The sequence below is a fragment of the Rhinatrema bivittatum genome, chromosome 10 (genome assembly GCF_901001135.1).
Source record: "Rhinatrema bivittatum chromosome 10, aRhiBiv1.1, whole genome shotgun sequence".
In the NCBI taxonomy this organism is placed as follows: Eukaryota; Metazoa; Chordata; class Amphibia; order Gymnophiona; family Rhinatrematidae; genus Rhinatrema; species Rhinatrema bivittatum.
The window spans coordinates 93,866,635-93,888,242 of record NC_042624.1 but is presented as its reverse complement, the minus strand read 5'-3'; the positions used below and the strand labels follow the sequence as shown (position 1 = coordinate 93,888,242).

Below are 21,608 nucleotides of genomic sequence, written 5' to 3'. Positions count from 1 at the left end.
CCAGCTCTGCGAAGTGGCTGCTGTGGTTGCGGAACTGGTCGTCGGACAGTGCAGCCGAGTCCAAGCTGGGTTCCTTGTCATTCAAGGGGAGGCTGCTGTTCCGAAAGGAGTTGGATGGTTTGCTTCAGCGCCTGGGGGAGAATAAAGGCTATTGTCTTCCGGTGGATAGTACACGCCCCAGGCCATCCTTCTCCTCCAAGTCTCGTTTCAGGGGTAATCGGAGGGCTCGCGCCCAGGTGCTCCTTTCCCTTCCTCCTCCTTTGGCTCGGGGGAGGGGGGGGGGGACGGGGACGTCAGAAGACTCGGTCTTTTCGGGGCAGGCGTTTTGGCAGGCCTGGTTCCTCACAGTCCCCTGCCAGCGTTAAGCCCAGCGGGACCATTTCTCGGTACCCAGGGTAGAGGGCAGATTGTCTTTCTTGTATGAGGAATGGACCAGGATCCCGTCGGATCAAGGGATACTGCTGTTAATAAAACACGGCTACGCCTTAGTTTGGCACGCCAGCTCCGGCTGCGGTTTTTCCCTTCACCTTGCAGAAACGCAGACAAGCGCCGAGCGGTCCAGCAAACCTTGGAAAGGTTGTTTGACCTGGGAGCAATTGTACCGGTCCCGCATCAGGAGCAACGAAAAGGACATTTCTCCATTTTACTTCGTCATTCCAAAGAAGGAAGGAACCTTCCAACCCATTCTAGATCGCAAGGGTGTCGTCAGATGTTGGTGGATCCCGCTTTTCGCACGGAGATGCTGCGGTCCGCTATTGCGTCGATACGGCCGGGGGAATTCCTGGCATCCCTGGATCTCACGGAGGCTTATCTTCATGTCGGGATCAGGGCGAATCATCAGAAGCATCTCCGGTTATACATCTTGGGGGAAACTCTTTCAGTTCCAAGCCTTGCCCTTTGGGCTGGACACAGCTGCCCGGATCTTTACCAAGGTCTTGGTGGTCGTAGCAGCACAGCTGCGGAGGGAAGGACTGCTGGTGCGCCAGTACCTGGACGATTGGTTGTTTCGGGCGAAGTCGGAGCCCCTCTGTCGGTTAGCAATCACTCGCGTAATGCAGTTGGTGCGTTCCCTATGCTGGGTGGTGAACATCACGAAGAGTCCTCTCATTCCCTCTCAGTCCCTGGAGTTTCTGGGAGCGTTGTTCGATACTAGCCAGGAGACGGTATTCCTTTCGTCGGAGCGCTGCCACACATTGCAGGGGCAGGTTCGATCCTTGCTTCGAAAACAGCCGCTGACGGTTTGGGTGTATCTACAGATGATAGGATCCTTGGCGGCAACACGGGACCTGGTACCTGGTCTTTCGGGCACATGCGTCCATTACAATCTGCCTTGCGCTCCTGATGGAGCCCAGTGTCAGAACAGTCTTCTCTCCCGTTGCCATTGACGAAGCCGTAATGGACGGTGGTCACCACGGATGCGAGTCTGCTTGGTCGGGGGGCGTAAGTTGGTTCAGGGCCGTTGGGCCACGCTCGGGTCGCATTGGTCGATCTATCGTCTGGAGACCAGGGCAGTGCGTCTGGCGTTGCAGGTGTTTCATCCCCTGATCCAAGGAAAGTCGGTCCGGGTCCTCTTAGACAACGCGACAACTGTGGCCTTCATCATTCGACAAGGGGGAACCAAAAGTCAGCCGGTAGCCTTTGAGGCTCGTCTCCTGATGCAGTGGGCGGAGCCTCACCTGTTAAGCATAGCTGCGTCTCGCATAGCAGGGGTCGACAACGTTCACGTGGATTTTTTGAACCGCCATCATCTCGACCCAGGAGAATGGGAACTGGCAGACAGGGCCTTCTATCTCATCTGCAACGGATGGGGCATGCCGGCTACAGATCTGATGGCGATGTTCCAGAATGCCAAGGCCCAAGGTTCTTTGCCCGCCGGAGAGAAACGGGGGCAGAAGGAGTAGATGCCCTGGCGTTACCGTGGCCCCCGAAGATTCTTCTGTACGTCTTCCCTCCTTGACCTCTGATCGGCAGAGTCCTTCGGCACATAGAGACTCATCCCTCTGAGGTTATTCTGGTGGCTCCTGAATGGCCGAGAAGGCCCTGGTTGCGGATCTCCTCAACCTGGCGGTGGAGGGGCCGCTGTGGTTACCGTATCTTCTGGATCTCCTCCACCAGGGAACCGTGTGTTTCGATCAGGTTGATCGCTTTTGTCTAGCGGCATGGTTTTTGGAAAGCGTCGGCTACTGGTCAAAGGCTACTTGGACGCGGTGGTGTCGACTTTGAGATCGCGGAAGAAGTCTGTTTCCTTGGCGGACATGTGTGTGTGGAATATCTTCGAATCACGGTGCGTTGAACATTCAATTCCCGCTATCCGGGCCTCCGTTTCAGCTATTTTGGCCTTTCTACAGGATGGTTTGGCGAACGGGCTACCCTGTGGTTCCCTAGGGGTACAGGTAGCGGCTCTTGGTTGCTTTCGGGGGGTTCTTGAAGGGAGGTCTCTAGCGGCGCATCCGGATGTGAACAGAGTCTCGAAAGGGCAGATCAGTTGCGGCCGCTCTTGAACGTTCCGTGTCCTTCCTGGAATTTGAGCGTGGTCCTCAAAGCCCTATGTGCTCCTCCCTTCGAACCATTCAAACGGGCAACCCTTAAGGACCTTAGGTTGAAGACAGTGTTCTTGGTGGCGGTCACGTCTGCCAGGTGAGTGTCAGGGCTTCTGGTCTTATCTTGCAGGGAGCTTTTCTTGTGGATCTCGGAAGCCGGGGCAATGCTTCGCACGGTCCCCTCGTGGTATCCTCCTTTCACCTGTATCAGTTGGTGGAGCTTCCTTCCTTTGGGGATCTCCAGGGGTTGGATCCATTGGCGAGGGATCTGAGGAAGTTAGATGTTCGTAGATCTCCCCTACGGTGTTTGGAGGTGACGAATGATATCGCTTGTCGGATCACCTCTTTGGGATTTGTCAGGGCCCGAAGAGGGGTAATATGGCTTCCAAGGTTATCGTGACTTGCTGGTTGAAGGAGACCATAGGTTCCTCATATTTCTTCTGCGGTAAATCGGTTCCGCAGGGACTCAAGGCCCGTTCGACGTGGTCCCAGGCGGTTTCCTGGGCGGAGTGTATGCAGATCTCTCAGCAGGAGATTTGCAGGGCTGCCACTTGGAATATTTGCATTCCTTTGCGCATCATTATCGTTTGGTTGTCCAGGGCTCAAGGGATGGCAACATCGGAGCAGGTGTTTTAAGAGCGGGCCTCTCCGGATCCCACCCCAAGTAATTTCAGCTCTGGTACATCCCAGGAGTCTGGACTGATCCGGTACATACAGGGAAAAGAAAATTAGGTCTTACCTCCGATAATTTTCGTTCCTGTAGTACCAAGGATCAGTTCAGAGTCCCGCCCTCTATGTTTTTTCAGTTCGGAGAGTCCGCTGTGTTTTCTTTTGTGAGAATGTTGCGGGTTTCCTTATATGGTTCAGTAGCTATATGCTGATTTGCTCTTTCCGGTGCAGGTCTCTCGTTGGGGACAGTGGGCCTGGGTTCTCCGGTTAATATTCTGGGGGGTTTAGTTAGTGTTCAGTTTTCAGAGTTTCTGCTTTGACATTATGTTATACTGACAGGCTGTGGGTGGCACCCTGGTATATATGGGGAGCCTGACAAGTTTGGCTCTGTCTCCATCTGCTGGTGTGGAGGCAAAACCCAGGAGTCTGGACTGATCCTTGGTACTACAGGAACGAAAATTATCGGAGGTAAGACCTCATTTTCTTTTATTTTCTCCAATCTATATATTGCCTGATTCACAGAGACTCTGAGCAAGTTTACAATAGCATATAGCATAAAAATACATAATTTAAACCAAAACATATAAACCAAAACATAACATAACCTAACTAAAATCATTAAAATCTAAACATTAAAAATACCATGTAATTAACAAAGTATATATAAAAATACAAATAAAAACAAAAGCAGGGATTAGAAAAACTCAGCATCTACAGGCTCTATAGAACCTTGCTTTATAATTCATAAGCTAAAGCAAAAAAAACATACTTTAGAATGTTTATGTAAATTAAAATCTTGGTGAATGTGAGAATTTTATTAGATACTATATTCCACAAAATTGCACCCTGTAAGAAAAATATTGTTCCCATGTTTCTACTGGTTTTTATCTCTTTAACCCCTAGATTCATTATTGCAACTCCACAATGCTAGGACTTCCAAAAGTGACATTGCGCTCTTTACAGGTCCTTCAAAATACTGCAGCTCGCATTCTTTCAAATACTAGAAAAAAGAATCATATCACTCCAATTTTAAGGGACTTGCATTGGTTGCCAGTAGAAAGTAGAATAACTTATAAAACCTTATGCATTATTCATAAACTATTATTTAGTGATATATCTGCCTGGTTAAATTCTACGATAAAACTGCATATCCCTCAGTGTAATCTAAGGTCTGCCAATAAAGCCCTTTTGACAGTTCCAACAGTAAGGTCTGCACATTTAAGCGAAGTAAGGGCCCGTGCAATTTCTATTGCTGGGTCGTCCCTCTGGAACAAACTGCCTCAAGAGCTATGGCTACAAGATAATTTGAAGAGATTTAGGAAAGATCTCAAAACATGGCTTTTTAAACAAACTTTTGAAATGGTCACTGAAGCTTAATCCAGGTTTTTATATGATTTCTTCTTCTTTTAGTCTGTTCTTATCTATTTTAATATTAATTTTAGTTCTATTTTAGATAGTTTTTGATTGAATTTTATTTCTTTGGATATTTTAAGATATATTGTTATTCTATTTTCCCTTTTATCATGTTCTTAAAATGTGATTATTGTAAACCGTGGAGATAGAACTTGTTTCTGTGCAACGGTATATAAAAATTGTATATATAAATAAATAAATATATAAATGATGAGTCATGAAAAAAAAAGGCAGGGGGCAATAGTGGGCAGCTGGCTGAATCACCACGGTGCGGCTGCACTGCACACTATCGCCCCCATAGCGCCACAGGAAAAGGTATAGTTATTTCTCATGGTGCTGGCAGTGAAAATGTGAAAAACATTATTGCCCGCAGTGCTGTCGGGAGATAACTGCACCCAAACCCCACCCACATTCCTTCCTTCCACCTAATTTTAATAATACTTCCACGATACTGGCACATCGCAAAATAATGAATAACCCTGTAAGTGAGGGAATATACAACTGATTTTCCAAAGAAGACTCAATTACACTGGTTTCTTGAATATTCTATATTCATGAATTTAAAATTTTTCCAGTGGAGGATGGGAAGGTCCTATGGATGCCTAGCCCTTTCTTCCTTGACTTTAATGGAATTCCTAAAGAGTTCTTTAGAAAGGGAGAATGAGAGCAACACCTTTGGTGGCATTTGCCTTATAATTGCAGAGATATTTATTTAACAGCTTTTTAATACCGATATTCGTGGTTACATCATATCAGTTTACATCAAAATAAGAGAAAATACAATGAACAGGGGTGGGGGGGGGGATTGTGATAATCAATAAAAGAGATAGAAGATATAGTTGATAGAAGATAGAAAATATAGTTCCCTGTACATACCCGGATCAGTCCAGACTGTGGATTGAGCCTCCTTTCCAGCAGGTGGAGACAGTGTAACACTTGAAGGATATCCTATATGAGGACAGAGCCTATGCTATAACCCTTCAGTATTCGTCTGTCTCCAGCAGGTGCAGCAGCTCACCCTTCGTTCTCTGCTTTAGGCTAGTCAGCCTTTCTTCTTTCCTCACGGATCAAGCAAGTACTTATTCTTATATTCCGTCGTAGTAAAGGAACTTTTTCTTTAGTGATTTTTTTCTTTTCTTCTGTGGGAGATGGTTCCGTCTCCCGGCTCTTGCCGGTCTCAGGGGGGCTTTGCCCCTTGTGCGCTGCATAGCCTGAGTCCTTCCCGCTTCCAGGTGTGGGGACCGAGTCTCTCCGGGTTTCGTCTCCCCCCCTCTGGCTGCCGAGAGGGTTTAGAACCCCACTGCTGCGCTCAGATTAAAAAAAAAAAAAAAAAAGTGAATAAATATTTAGAAGAGGAATTTTCACTTTTATTATAAGTTGCAGGTATTCCCCTACCTCCAGCTTATTGGCAGCAGTAGACCAGTATTTTTTTTCTTTTTCTGGTCTCAGGAGGCTTGAACCAGCAGCCAGACAGGCAGGAGTCAGCAGGATTCCCCCCTGCTTCACTCCTGGCCTCCAGGCTGTCAATCAAACTTTTCTCTGCAGCCTTTTTTTCTTCAGAGCGGCTCTCTCTGTGCTGCGGCAGGCAGCCTGCCTCTTCTCTTCCAGCCCCCTTCGAGTTTTTGCGAGGGGGCTTCTTCTATGCCTCCCTGCCGGGTGGGGAATGTCCCTCCTCGGCAGGGAAGGCAAATTTAGCACAGGGATCGAGTCCCCAGAGCTTGGCCAGGCTGTTCCCGGGTCGGGAAGCCCAGGAACGGCGGCCATTTTGGATTTTTTATCGGCTCCGTTTTCAGAGCTCCCTGGGGCTGGGGGGCCGATTTATTTTTGCAGCTACCCCCCGATTTGAGCCCCCCAGGAAGGGTTTTTTGTCACCCCCCTCGCCTCCCCCTTCCCCTCCCCCACCCGGGATATTTTGGACTCGTTTTTTATGTGTATTTTCCCTCCTCCTGCGTAAATCCCCTTTAGCGAGCATGCAGGAGGAGGTGGAAGGTCCCCCCTTGATCCCCCCCCCGGGACAAAACAATTTTAAAACAACAAAAAAAAGTAAATAAATAATAAAATAAAATATCATTTTTCCACTCCGTGCCGTTGACAGTTCGGCTGGCTACGGAGCCCCCCGGGGTCCCTTGGGGCGCGGGTGGTCCCGGAGGTGCCCCCTCTCTGACCCCCCGGCAGATCCGGTACTCCCGGATCCTATCGCCAATCCGGTTGCGTAAGCTACCCTTCCACTCCTGGTGCCCCGGTCCTGGCGGGATTCAGGTTTTCGGCAAGCGCCTTCCCCTTCCTGCCACGCCCAAACAGTTGCGCCTGAGGCATTTGCAGGCTCCCCGGCCGGGCCGGGCCCTGAACATGCTCCCCCCTCCCACTGGCATGCTTCGTTTAAAAAAACCCCAAAAACCCAATAATCCCTCCGTGGACTACTTATGCGGTCGCGTTTCAGAAGGGTTTTCCCGGCTTTCAAGCGGCCCCGGTACGCCTGCTCGAGGCTCATGTGAAGCGCACTTTGATGTTCCCTGTACGTACCAGGATCAGTCCAGATGGTGGGTTAAATTCTCCGTCCAGCAGATGGAGTCAGAACAAAAACTTCTGAGTAAGGAGCTACATAAGCCCGCATCCCTGCTCTCATTCCCCAGTACGTTTCTGACTCTAGCAGATGGTGAGCAGGGGAACAGAGTTCCCCAGGACAGGGACTGAGTGGGGTCTGGTTCTGCAGCTAGGCCCTTGTTCTCCTTGTTCTGTTTCTTCTTCTGTGTGAGGGATCAAGTTACAAAAAAAAAAAGTTACACAGCTCTTGCAGCAGTGCTCCTGTTCATCGCGAGGTGCACTTGCTGGCAGGTCTGGGGATTTCTCTCTTGATCTATCTCTCTCAGACTTTGTTTAGGGGTAAGTCTATGTGATTTTCTTCTTTCCAGGTCCACCTTTGTGTGCGCCGGACCGCTGGGGTGCAAGCCGGTGGTGCTGGTCTCTCCCCCCCCCCCCCCCCCCGCCCTTCCGACTGCTGTCGGCCGTGGCCCCGCGACGCTCTTTCCCTGAGGCTGCCAGCTGCCGGGAAGTCCAATTCCCGGGCGGCATTTGTGGATTCGGGGGGGAGGGGGGGCGTTTGGAGCGGTCACGGGCTTAGGCCTTCTTGCGGCGCCGAAGAGTTCTACTGTGTGCCCACGCTCTGCCTCTTCCCTCCCCAGCGATCGAGCCATGCCGCGATCGGCGGCGTGTGTGGAATGTGGCCGCCCTGGGAACCGGCTCTTGCGGGAGGGGCTCTGCGCCAGAGGTCTCCCTGGTGGGGAGACTAGCACGCGGGAGGAGGACTCAGTCAGAGCGCGTGGGCCCGACGGCGAGGGACACCAGCGGCAGGCCCAGTTCCCTCGGATGGTGGGAACGGCGGTCATTTTGTGCCAAGGCAGTCAGATGCTGGATCCTCGGGAGAGGATGCGGAGGGCCCGTTTTCGGTCCCGCTTCCTGTTTTAACCGCATCGGAGGCACAGGACCCACGCTCGGGACAGCGGGAGGACCCGGCCCTGCCCCCCATGGGCATTCTAGTTTCTGCACCGGAATTTATTGTGCTGATGCACATCGTCTTTTTACATCGCATGGCGCAGTCTGTGGAGGTCCCCTTGGGCCCTCCACCACCCAAGTTGGCAGTGGAGGGGAGTCCCGTCGCAAGCGGGATAGCAGCTCGCAGAAGGGGCGACGGCCCTACCCAGGGAGCCCCCCCCGGACCGCCAAGAGGATCGCACAAGATAAGATCGCCCGTTCAGGGACCGGACCCTGACAGGCGGGGGATGTCCCCCTCTTGGGGGCCCAATGGAGGGGAAGGACCCTCGGGTATTTCGCATTTTCCGGCGCACCGAACTAGTCGATTTGGTCCCCCATATTTGGCGGGAGCTGGATTTAGACGCCCCGCCAGAATCTTCGCGCACAGAGCCTCAGGCGAAGAAAGGGGACCCCTTACTGGTGGGACTCAGAACACCAGCGAGGGTGTTCTGTACTCACACCATTTTGCTTCAGCTACCCTCGGGGGCACAGCGCTAAAGGACCTCCAGGATAGGAAGCTCGAGGTCTACCGCAAGGAGGTGTTTGAGGTGTCCGCGCTGGGGTTCCGGGCAGCTATCTGCGGTTCACTGGTGCACAGGGTAGACCTGCAATGGGTACAACAGCTTCTCACCTCTCGAGAACTCCCTCCGGAGGGAGCTCTTCAGGCGGACAGATTGGAGGCTGTGGTGGCCTACGGGGCGGACGTTTTATATGACATCCTGCGGGTCTTCGCCCGTTCAATGGTGGCTGAGTTCTCCGCCTGTCGCCTGCTCTGGCTCCGAAACTGGTCGGCAGATTCCTCCTCGAAGACTCTGCTGGGATCGCTTCCTTTCAAAAGCAAGATTCGGTTTGGGGAAGACCTGGATCGGATCATCAAGTCGCTCGGGGAGAATGCGATCCATAGACTTCCGGAACACAGACCGCGCTCCTCCAGGTCCTTCATTACCTCCAGAAGCCGTTTATCGCACTCCTTCGTAGCAACAGACCTCCCGGACTCCGGTTTTCCCGCTCGATCTCCTGGAACCGGCCCTCTCGAGGGCGCAGACCCGGCAGGGACGGCCCGGCACACAGCGCCCCCACAAAGTCCGCCCAATGCCGGATTTTCCTCTCCTACGGGGAGTGGGTCCTAATCACGTCAGATCAGTGGGTCCTAAATATTCTACAGCACGGCCACACATTGGACTTGTCCGACCCCCCCAGCGACAGATTTCTCATCTCCCCTTGAGGTCCCCCCCCCCCCCCAGAAGCAGACTGCGGTTCGGCAGACCCATCTCCTGGACCTGGGGGTGATAGGCCCAGTGCCCATCTCCAAGGTGGGCAGGGGTCACTACTCCATATACTTCGTGGTACCCAAGAAGAATGACACCCTCCGACCAATCCTGGACCTCAAGTCGGTGTACAAGTCTCTCAAGGTACCACGCTTCAGGATGGAAACCTTCCGCTCGGAGTTAGCTGCAGTACACTGCGGAGAGTTCTTGGCCTCCTTGGACCTCATGGAGGCGTACCTGCACATCCCAATCCTCAAAGCGCATCAGCGCTTCCTCTGGTTCAAGATCATAGGACAACATTTTCGGTTTCAGGCCCTTCTTTTCGGGCTAGCAACAGCCCCACGCATCTTTACGAAAGTCAGGGCGGTGGTGCCGGCGGTCCTACGAAGAGAGGGAATCTTTGTACATCCCTTCCTGGACGACTGGCTCATCCGAGCGAAATCTCTCCCAGGGTTGACAGGCGGTCGACAGTGGTACAGCTCTTCCAGTCCCCTGGCGGGGTCCTCAACTATTTCAAGAGCAACCTCTCTCCGTCTCAGTTGCTGGATTTTCTGGGTGCGAGGTTCGACACAGCGGAGGACAAGGTGTTTCTCCAACCAGAAAGGGTTCAGGCATTGAGATTCCAGATTCAACACTTCTCGGCCCTCCTGGAGACCACAGCCTGGGACTACCATCAGGTCCTGGGTGCCATGGCATCCACTACGGTTCTGGTACCCTGGGCGTTTGCGCACATGTTCCCACTTCAGAGGGCCCTTCTATCCCGCTGGAAGCCGGTGTCACGGACTCCCAGGCACCCCTACCGATTCCTCGTTTTGGCGAGGAAAGTTTCTTCTGGTGATTGGGACCGTGGCACCTGGTCCAGGGAGTCTCCCTAGCTGTTCTCGACTGGATAGTGGTGACCATGGATGCCAGCCTCTCGGACTGGGGGGGGGTGGCGTTTTGGTCAGTCCAGCTCCGTGTGGGGCTGGTGGATGGCAGATCAAGCACGATGGCCAATCACCCTCCTGGAGTCCAGGGCGGTCCGCTTGGCTTTGCGGGACTTCCTTCCCCTCGTTCTCCATTGGGCGGTATGGATCCTCTCGGACAACGTGATTTCAGTGGCGTACATAAATCGTCAGGGGGGCATAAGGAGCTATCACGTCTCTCTGGAAGCGGACAGCCTGATGCAATGGGCGGAACTTCACCTGCCCCGCATAGCGGCCTCCCACATAGCAGGGGTGGACACCGTACAGGTGGACATTTTTAAGCCGGCAATGTATCTACCCCGTGGATGCACCGGATGCACCGGATCGCACAACAGTGGGGGCCTCCCCATGTGGTTCTCATGACCACGTCTCCCAATGCCAAGGCTCCCCGATTCTTCAGCCGCAGAATGAAGCGCAGAGGGAGTCGCTGCTCTGGTATTTCCGTGGCCCCGTCATACCCTCCTCCATGTGTTCCCTCCGTGGCCTCTGATAGGCAGGGTTCTGAGAAGTTTAGCGGGCCACCAGGGACCAGCAATCCGGGTGGCGCCGGAGTGGTCCCGACGCTTTTGGTTCGCTGACCTCAATCTGGCGGTGGAAGGACCCTTACGGCTAGGTCATCCCCCACGCCTTCTTCCGGCAAGGACCGATATTTTTCGAGGGGGCAGATCGCTTTGTCTTGCGGCCTGGCTTTTGTGAGGCGCAAGTTGGCACGCCGGGGATATCCGGAGACTGGGATCTCGATTTTGCTGAGGGCACGCATGCCATTCTCCTCCGTGGCCTATGTCGGGGGTGGAAGGTCTTTGAGTCATGGTGCTCTGCTCATTCCATACAGGCGACCCACGCCACGATTTCTCTGGTCTTTTCGTTCCTGCCGGATGGGCTAGACAGAGGCTTAGCTTACATCTCTCTGCGGGTTCAGGTGGCTGCCGTGGGAGCCCTATGTCATCGGGAGGATGAGACTCTCATTTCTTCTCACCCAGATGTTGTTTGTTTCCTCAAGGGGGTGAGGTATCTGAGACCACCGCAGCAGTTGCCTTGTCCCACCTGGAACCTCAATTTAGTACTCAGAAGTATGGGAGGCCCTATGTTCGAGTCTCTACGGACCACTAGTCTCAAGGTTTTCACTCTCAAGAAGATCGTCCTGATGGCCATCGCTTCGGCTTGCCGTGTCTCTGAACTTCAGGCATTCTCATGCAGGGAGCCGTACCTCAGGTTTCCTGACTCGGGGGGTTACCTTGTGTACGGTACCCTCATTTCTTTCCAAGGTTATCTACACTTTGCAGCTTAACCGGACGGTGGACTTGCCTTCCCTCCCTTCAGTTGACTCTCGGGAGCTGCACAAGCTTGATGTCACGCGCTGTCAGATGTGTTATTTGGAGGGCACCAGTGGATTCCGACTCTTGGACCATCTGTTTGTTCTCTGGTCGGGCCCAAAGAAGGGCTGTTTGACTTCCAGGCCGACAATAGCCCGTTGGCTGAAGGATGCCATTGCGGCAGCATATATTGATGCAGGGAAGCCTCTACCGCTGGGGGTAACAGCCCACTCGCTGCGTTCTAGGGCCATGTCTTGGGCGGAACGCCTCTCTGTTTCTTCTCAGGAGATCTGCAGAGCAGCTACATGGACGTCTCTCCATGCCTTCGCCCGACACTATCGCCTGGATGTCCGAGCGCTGACCTTTAGTTCTCTTGGTGATAGTCATTCGAGCAGGGTTATCTATGGCCCACCCTCAGTAGGGAAGCTTGGGTATATCCCACCATCTTGACTGATCCTGGTACGTACAGGGAAAAGAAAATTATTCCTTACCTGCTAATTTTCGTTCCTGTAGTACCAAGGATCAGTCCAGACGCCCTCCCTCTGTCTTACTGCTCGACTTTGATTGCTGGCTGCCCTTCGGGGTTCTGGGTGTATATTCAGATATATATTTTCTGGCGAGTCTTTGTCTACAGTTCTGTTGGCAAGTTGCCGGGCTGGACACTTGTTGGTTCAGTTCTTACGATTAATTGATATTCAGTTGTTTCACTTGATCCCTCCGTCTCTTCTCCTTTCTTCTGGCTTTGATAGTCTATGTACTGGGGAATGAGAGCAGGGATGCGGGCTTATGTAGCTCCTTCCTCAGAAGTTTTTGTTCTGACTCCATCTGCTGGACAGGGGACATAACCCACCGTCTGGACTGATCCTTGGTACTACGGAACGAAAATTAGCAGGTAAGGAATAATTTTCTTTTCTAGCGCCGGAGGTGTGTTCCACTATTTGCTGCAGTTTCCTGCTGCGGGCAGGTCTCAGATGGGGTCAACGTCAACTTTCCTCTGCGCCCGGGACCTCCCGTGGCCAGAGGCTTCACATTCGACCCTTCTCTGCCTCCAGCCAAAGGCGATTGCCTCGGCGATGTCCGCCACACGGCTCCTCTAGCTGCGCCTCTGGTCGATTGCTCCGGCCTCCACAGCCCGGTGGGATACGTTGCCGTTCAAAGGTAAGCTGTTCCTTGTCCAGGACCTTGAGAATCTAGGGATTCCTTAGGGGAAAGTAAGGGCCATCAGCTCCCGGTGGCTCGTCCGAACCCATCCCAGTCCTTTATACCCTCTCGTCCACGCTTTTGGGGCCAGAAGCGGTATACCCCACGCGGGCATGGTGACTCCTCAGAGGGCTTGTTCCTTCTTGATCACAGTTTTTGTCGCAGCATTCTTGTGGGCGCCATGCATTTCGCGAGGGTTAGCCCACGCGCTCAATCCTTCCGCCTGCACACACTCTGGAGTTTCCTTGCCTCATTCTTCGGTCCCCTTCTGGGGCGGTCACCTTTCCCTGTTCTCCGTGGACTGGGTTCAGATCCTGTCGGACCAGTGGGTCCTCGACGTTCTCAGAGACGGGTACGTCTTCACTTTCCTCGAGTTTGTCGGGATCTTTTTCTGTTTCCCCGTGCGGTCGGTCCCTGCGACACACGATGGAGCAAACCCCCGCCAAGCTCTTGTGTCACGGCGTGGAGGCCCCGGTTCCAGACAGCGTACTTGCCGCAGGCCACTATCCTATTTTCTTCATTCAATCTTAGACCTCACAAGAGTCAACCGGGCTCTCAAGGTCCCGCTTCTCCGCATGGGCACCCTGTGAGCATACTCGTGCCGTCTTGCCCCGGGGCATTCCTCGTCCCCCTCGTTTTTCACAGTGGCATATTCCATTTTCCGTTTCATCGTGGCTGCCATAGTCTCTTCGCGTTCGCGTCCTCCGCCGGGACTTCGAGTTCCGGGCGCTTCCCTTTGGTTTCGCGACGGCACCTTGCATCTTCACCAATGTCTGGGTGTTGATGGCAGCAGCATCTAGACGTCTGGCGCATCAGGGCTAAGGTGGAGGTTCTTTGCCGGCGGTCAGTGTATAGCGTGCTAGCTCTTCTTGCGTCTCTGGGGTGGATACTAAATTTCTCTAAGAGCAATCTTCAGCCCTTCCCGGAGTTAGAGTACCTGGGAGACCACTTCGACACCCGGGTAGGCGAGGACTTCTCGCCTCGCGCGCGGGTCCTCCAGTTGTTCGGCCAGTTTCAGAGTCTGCTCTTGCTGCCTTCTCCGATAGCTTGTGCCTACCTGCAGATCTCGGGCTCCTTGGCCCTTACCGTCGACCTAGTCCCGTGGGCTTTTCCTCATATGCGACCGGTCCAGACAACTTTGCTGTCCCATTGGCAGCCAGTGGCGACACAGTTTCACACTGTCCTTCCGTTGTTTGGGCTCTACTGTCGCCGCTATGCTGTGATAGCTTCCCTTCCCTTATTTGTTACTGGGACTGCTTCTTCGAGTCCCTCAGTGGGCGATAGTAACCGCGGACACCTGTGTCTCGGGCTGGGGTGTGGTCTGCCTCTCCCAGTATGCCCAGAGGACCTGGCCAGCGGCTCCATCTTCTGGCACATCAAGCGGTTGGAGGCTCGGGCGATGTTTCTCGCTCTTCTGGAGTTTCTTCCCCTCATCCGCGGTGAGGCAATATGAGTCTTGTCCGACAACTCCACCGCCGTGGCTTCCATCCGTCGCCCAGGAGGCGCCTGCAGTCTGCTGGTGGCCCTGGACACCAGCCTTCTCTTCGCCTGGGCCGAGCGACATCTACAGTGCCCGGCGGTCTCCCACTCCATGGGCAGGGGAATGTTCAGGCTGATTTCTCAGTCGTCAGTTGCTCACTCCCGGGAAGTGGACACTCTTTGACGCAGCCATGGATTTTCTCATCGACAGGTGGTCCCCTCCCACCTGGGCCTCTTGGCGACTCACTCTTCGCAATACCATGGCAACTTGGTTCTTCCGCTGGAGGGACCATGGCTCGGCGGGCGTGGATGTTCTGTCTCTCCCTTGACCGGCTGGTGTCCTTCTCTACGTGTGTGGTCTCTGGTCGGGAAAGTTCTCAGGCGAATAGAACTCCATCTGGGTCCCGTGCTTCTGCTAGCCTCCGAGTGGCCGCGCGGGCCGTGGTTCGTGGATTTTTTTCTCATGGCGACGGACATACCTCTGCGGCTTCGCCATCTTCCTCGGCTTCCCTAGTCAGGGACCTGTATTTTTCGCCCAGGCCGATCGCGCTTGTTTAGCGGCCTGGCCTTTGAACGACGACATCTCCGGTGCAAGTGCTATTGGGAGGAGGTCTTCTCCGCCTGGCTACGGGCCCAGAAACAGTCGACTTCTCCGGATTACGTGCGTATCTGGAACGTGTTTGCGGCTCTTTGTGCGGAGTCGGGTTTCTCAGCGTACTCCGCCCCAATCTCGTTAGTCTTTTCTTCTCCAAGACAGTCTCTCCGAGGGTCTTTCCTCTCATTCTCGGCAGGTTTAAGTCTCCCCTCTTGGCTCTCTCCTGGATCGGGTGGAAGGTCGTCTCTGAGAGGTCACCCGGCTCCGATTTTCTGCTTCTGGGTGTCAAACATCTCCGTCCGCCTTCTCCGCTGCTTGCCCGTCGTAGAGTTTTCATCTGGTTCTTTCGGGCCCTCTCTGCAGCTCTGTTTGAACCTCTCCATCACGCTACCTTGAAGGCTCTTCAGCTTAAGACTGGCTTCTGGTCTCTATCTCCTCTGCTCGTCTGAGTTCGGAGATCCAAGCGCTGTCCGGTCAGGAACCTCTTTGTGTTCTTCTGACTCCGGGGTATCTCTCGTACGGGCCCTTCCTTCTTGGTGCAGGTTCTTCTAACCTCCATGTCCACCAGTCGGCGGAACTCCCCGCGTTTCCCCTGAGACTAGTGACTATCTTTGTTACCTTAATGCCTTACGGGTTCTACGTCGCTACCTCCTGGTTCCCAATGGCCTTCATGTTTCAGTCCATCCTTTGTCCTCGTGAATGGGTCCAATCAGGGTAAGCCGGCTTCTGAGTCCGCTATAGCGCGTTGGTTGAAGGCAGCGATCTCCTCGGCTTATCTTTGTCATGCTCGGGCGGTTCCCGAGGGTCTAACGACTCACTGCGTTCTCGAGCTACTTCCTGGGCGAACATTCAATTGGTCTCTCCATAGGAGATTTGCAGTGCCGCCACTTGGACGTCCTTACCTACTTTTGATCGACACTACCGCCTGGCTGTGCAAGCTCCGCTCTTTGGTTCTTTTGGTCTACCAGTGCTTCGAGCGGGACTGTCTCGATCCCACCCGGTTTAGGGGAGCTTTGGTACATCCCACAGTCTGGACTGATCCGGGTACGGACAGGGAAAGGAAAATTAGTTATTACCTGTTAATTTTCGTTCCTGTAGTACCATGGATCAGTCCAGACGCCCTTCCCTGTTTGTCTCTCTTTCTGTCCTCTCGAAGCTTGTTCTTGCAGGTTGCAGTTCTTTTTAAGATGTCATTTTGTGCAACAATACTGAGCAAATATACCGGAAGCCTTGGTTGTCCAAGTATCAAGTATATGCAAGAGCAGTTAGGCATAACACGTTTCGTTCATTGTTCTACAGTTGCTCTATTGAGCTTTATGGTTGCTTGCTTGATCCTACTCTGGTTTTGTTATTTTCTGCTTTGACATTCGTTATACTGAAGGGTTATAGCATAGGCTCTGTCCTCATATAGGATATCCTTCAAGTTTTAGTCTGTCTCCACCTGCTGGAAAGGAGGCTCAACCCACAGTCTGGACTGATCGGTGGTACTATAGGAACGAAAATTAACAGGTAAGAACTAATTTTCCTTTGTGATGAGGAAGAGCAGACAGCCCCAATACCCACTCAAGTAACAAACTCTGGAATTTGTTGCCAGAGGATGTGGAGAAAGCTGGGGCCTGGATTTTAAAAAGGTTACACGAGTAAATCCAGAGGATTTACGCGCGTAACCAGTCCTGCGCACGCCGGGCCTATGTAAAATCCCCGGGATGCGTGTAAAATCAAGAGATATAAAATGTCATTCATAATATTAAAATCATGAAAAGATGGTTACCTGGATAAGTAGGACTTATGTCGTTAAGTAGCGGTCGCTGAATATGCGCTTAACATTTATTGGCTGCTGCTTAGCTACATAAATCCCTTATATGGCTAAAAGGTTAGCTGCATAAGTTGTGGGCGGGCAGTGGGTAGAGCAACTTAGCCGCATAACTTATACAACGAAGAAGCAATATTTTGTCTTAGCTGCATAGGTTTACCAGCTATGTTAGACAGTTACAACTGATATGGCTAAGTACAAATATATATGTGTATACTCAGCGACAAGGCTGTGCTGCTGAATATACTATGTAATTTAGCTGGATAAGTTATATCCAGCCAAGTTACTTAAACGGCCATCTTTCAATATTGGGCCCCTAATGATTTTAAAAGTCACATAAATTTGTTCTAATATTTCCCAAACAACAAAAAAAATATTTCAAAACAGCAGATACATGAAATATCCCAAAATTTAAAATAATAAAAATTTAAATAATTAAAAAATCTCCAGCTGTCTATATCTTTACATAAATAAATACCTGGCATCTTTTGATTTTCCAGAGATTGTTGTGGATTTAGGTTAAGAAGGCCATACAATCTTTATTCTCTCTTTCTCTCCTTCACACACAGGCACTCTCTTTCTCATACACATGCAGGTTCTCACTCTCTCATGCACAGGTGCAGGCTCTCATTCTCTCATGCACACATGCAGGCTCTCTCTTTCATACACACATGTAGGCTTACTCTCATACACATATTCAGGCTCTCTCGTACTGAAACACACACCTCTCAGGTGTCCTTCTTTCTTCTGGGCCTTGGCTGAGCCCACGCTGCTGATTTACTGCCGGAGGGGGAAATGGGAGGAAGCGGCCCTGCAACTGCCAGATGCTTCCTGTTGCTGAGTCTGTAGGCCTTTCTTCGGGCAGAGACCTTTCTCGGGCAGCGCTGACACTTCCCTTGGACGGCAACGGGTTGGGATCCATTGCAGCCCCACCACACCTCCCTTGGGCCATCCTGACATTTCCCTTGGGCCGCGATGGGTTGGGCTCCATCACGGCCCCACCAACACCTACCTCGGGTGGTGTCGACACTTTCCTTGGGCTGTGAAGGGTTGAGCTCTGTCGTGACCCCCCTGACACCTTCCTCAGGCTGCGTAGGTGTGCCAACACTTCCCTCGAAGCGCTGTGGGTAGGGCTCCATCGCAGCCCTGCCGACACCTTTCTTGGGCCGTGTCAAGTTCCGCGGCAATCCCTCAGCAGGAGCTGAGATTACCACGTGACCAGGATGCCCGATCCCCCGATAGGTCAATCCACCCCTTTTCTTTCCTAGACCTCATCAAATGAAATTTATTTTTTATAAACTGCCATTCTCAGTTCAAACAGGAGGAAGCACTACACACTTTGATTGCAAGAGAACCAGCAACTTCTCTCTGGAGTAGACTAAAGAACTTAAAGTCCAGCCAGCTTTTTTTATTTTTTGCTTGCTCCAATAGGCCTGAGATTGTTGCGTGGAAGAGAATGCTATTTAATTGGATAATAGATTGCATGTCTTTCACTTATACCCAAGCAGGGTTGACCTTAGAAGGGTATGTCAAAGCCCATAATGGCAGGACCTTTTTTGCTTCAGGGGCCTAAGGTCAACCGCTACAGAAGAAATTTCCAAAGCTGCAATTCTGGGCTCAATCCACACATAGGGGCAGATTTTAAAAGCCCTGCGCGCTGGCGCGCCTATGTTGCATAGGCCGCCTGCGCACGCAAAGCCCCGGGATGTGTGTAAGTCCCATGGCTTTGCTCGGGGGGCGAGTCAGGGCGGCATGGCATTCGGGGGCGCTCCGGGGGCGTGGGCATGGTGCCGGCCCGGGGGCGTTCCGGGGGCATGGCCAAGGCCTCCGAACCAGCCCCCGGGCCGGGGAATGGCGCGCCTGCACAAGTTACGCCTGCTAACTTGCAGAAGGCAAGGACCGGTCAGGTTAAATACACTAGCGGGTTGATGTCATTGGGAGGGAACGCCCCCGAGGTTCCCACCATGACGTGTTCAAAGGAGGCCCTTGCGCGCGCCTAAGTAATTCCGGATTCAAGATGGCGGTCGGCAGCGCCCACGCTGTCCTGGGAACACCGGAGAGGTCTGCGGGGATTAGCAGAGGCTGCCATTCTTCCCAGACTTGATGGTGCAGGGGAAAAAGAGGTGAGCATGAGAGGTCGCAGCTGTCTGCGACCGACAGGCGTAACAGGTGTTTCCATAAACAGGGGAATAAGAGAGCAGGCCCAGGAGGCCTTGGGAATGAGGAGAAGGCAGCTTCTATAACAAGACTCTGTTGTAACTTTTGATTTATAACTGCTGAGGTAAGTAGACCTTTCTATCTGTTTTCTGTTACACTGTAAATAAAGTGAATTCTATGGAAAAAAAAGCCTGAGTCCACTGTCCTCCAGCACTCTTACAAAACCAAAAAACGCTTGCATGTTATCATACATGGTTAGAGTCCAACGCCACTTCCCCTAGGATCCATTCTTTTATTTAGTCATGTCTTATAGCTAAGGAAGCAGTCTTTGGGTTTATACACTATTTCAACATGAGACTTGCTGGCACCTGACTTAAATAACAAACATTTTAATAATACAGGATCAGTCTTTGTTAGTGGACAATGTCAAGTATCCCAGAATCTTTTTCTTCTGAGAGAAATCAGTTCTAGGTTCTTCTGAGAGAAATCAGTTCTAGGTCTTAGGGTTTGAGAGAGATCCCTACATAAATGTTACCCAACCCTCTCCTGGAAGCACATTTAACCAGTTATGTTTTCAGGATATCCCTAATGAATATGCATAATGAATACGCATGAGAGAGATTTGCATTCATTGGGGACCCAAGCTTCATGTATATTCATTGTGAAAATCCATAAAGCCTCTTTTCAGGAATTTTTTTTTATGGTGATTTCCAAAATCAAGATATTAAAACAATTTGGATGTCAGAATTTTCCAAAGTTTTAAATTTTGGAACTTTGAAATCCCATCCCTACTTTTCATGGTGACTTTTACTTAATTTCCTCTTCCAAATTAATTTTTGGCCTTATCCAGTAATATATATTGGTCTTTATACGCATGCAATACAGCATGTCTTTTTGGATATTTATAACTTGAATGGACTATTTGATTATTAGATCTGAGTAATAAGAACATTTTAATTTGGAGATTATTCTTATAAGTGATATAAACACTGGCTAATTGTATTACAAATATTCATATTTTTTAATAGACAACTGTGCGCATTCTTCTTTTCAATAGGATAAAGCAGCTGACTCAAAGATAACTAATTTAATTTCCTTAAAACATACATTAGAACTTGTGGATCCCTTAAAGGTAAAAATCTTAATATTACCATTGTCCTTTCTAAGGAAATCAGTTGCTTTATTTTGTTTAGCAGCAGTTTTTTGTTGATTAAAATGTACCAGCTGATACAATGTTTTTAAAAACATTTACTGCTATATTTGTATATACTTCTACTTTTTCATTTTTAGAAACTTTTCTAGTGAATTTAGTGCTTATGAAAAGTGCTGGATTGACAGCTTTGGAAAATATAGTTTTCTACTTACCACAGAACAGGTACAGCTCAGATGGGGTAGTACATATTTTCAACACCAAAAGTGGAAAAAATGAAGCTTAGAAGTAAAGGCTAAAGAAGGCGTCAGCAAGCCTGACGTTGTATGTTCACATAGAGACACCAACCGGTCTTTTCAATCATTCGCCTTCTTTTAAATTTATTAACTTTCAACAACTTTTTGTTCAAAAATTTTTTCTTTTTTCTTTTTCTTAAAATATCCTCCGTTAGTCATAGACTCTTTAAAGCGGATGTATTTAATTTCAATACGGCCGTATTGAAATTAAATACATCCGCTTTAAAGAGTCTATGACTAACGGAGGATATTTTAAGAAAAAGAAAAAAGAAAAAATTTTTGAACAAAAAGTTGTTGAAAGTTAATAAATTTAAAAGAAGGCGAATGATTGAAAAGACCGGTTGGTGTCTCTATGTGAACATACAACGTCAGGCTTGCTGACGCCTTCTTTAGCCTTTACTTCTAAGCTTCATTTTTTCCACTTTTGGTGTTGACAATATGGATTACAGTGGATAATTCTTGACTCTTGATGTTATTAGTAGTACATATTTTCCCATGTTGCCCTACCAATGAATCTCAACCCTATTCTGGAGGGACCACTTCTAAAGACAAGAAGATAATTTAGCTTTTTTCCCATTGAATTTTTGGCCCTTTGGCAAGCTCAGCCAACAAGAGTATTGATTGTGATAATGACTTTTAGTGATGTGAAATGTGTCCCAATGGGAGCTAAAATTTTCAGCAGCTCATTTTACATAGACCATTGAACTGCTGACCTAATAGTAAAGGCTCTGTACCCTTTTGCTAATTTATTGAATGATCAATCCCACCTCAGCAGACTATTTTCAGTTTTAGATTTAATTGAAAGCAATATGTTACCTGAAAGCTGTACAAATGTAGTTATGAATGTTTTGTATTGCATGAAAATAGCTAAAATATGAGAATATGGATCTTTTTTTTAATTATTAAAAGGCTGCGTTGAGAAACTGCAAGACACCACTGCTAAAAGCATACTACACTTCTCTGGAAGATAATAGGTTAGTAGTTCTGAAGAACAAATAGCCTGTTTTTCTTCAAAGATGATCATTCTTATAGTCACACAGTTCAGGATACCTATCACATACTGGGTCAGAAGAATCTTGATTGAAACCTTAGATTAGAACTTTATTAGTTTCACACCAGTAGATGGCAATAGAGATGTCAAAACGAATCCTTTATCCTTCCTATCTTCCTTTTCAAATATTTTAATATATTAATTGAACTTTCAGCTGTCTGCATTACA

At 50.3% G+C, this 21,608-nt stretch overlaps 1 protein-coding gene across 1 annotated transcript in view; it reads left to right on the top strand.

Annotated features, from left to right (window-relative positions):
* The window catches only part of MSH4 (mutS homolog 4), a 184,508-nt gene that overhangs the window by 71,008 nt on the left and 91,892 nt on the right, over nucleotides 1–21,608 (top strand). Inside the window, exons 9-10 of the mRNA XM_029618699.1 lie at nucleotides 20,001–20,075; nucleotides 21,299–21,363. Of these exons, the coding sequence (XP_029474559.1) occupies nucleotides 20,001–20,075; nucleotides 21,299–21,363 (140 nt within the window). The remainder of the gene's footprint in view (nucleotides 1–20,000; nucleotides 20,076–21,298; nucleotides 21,364–21,608) is intronic.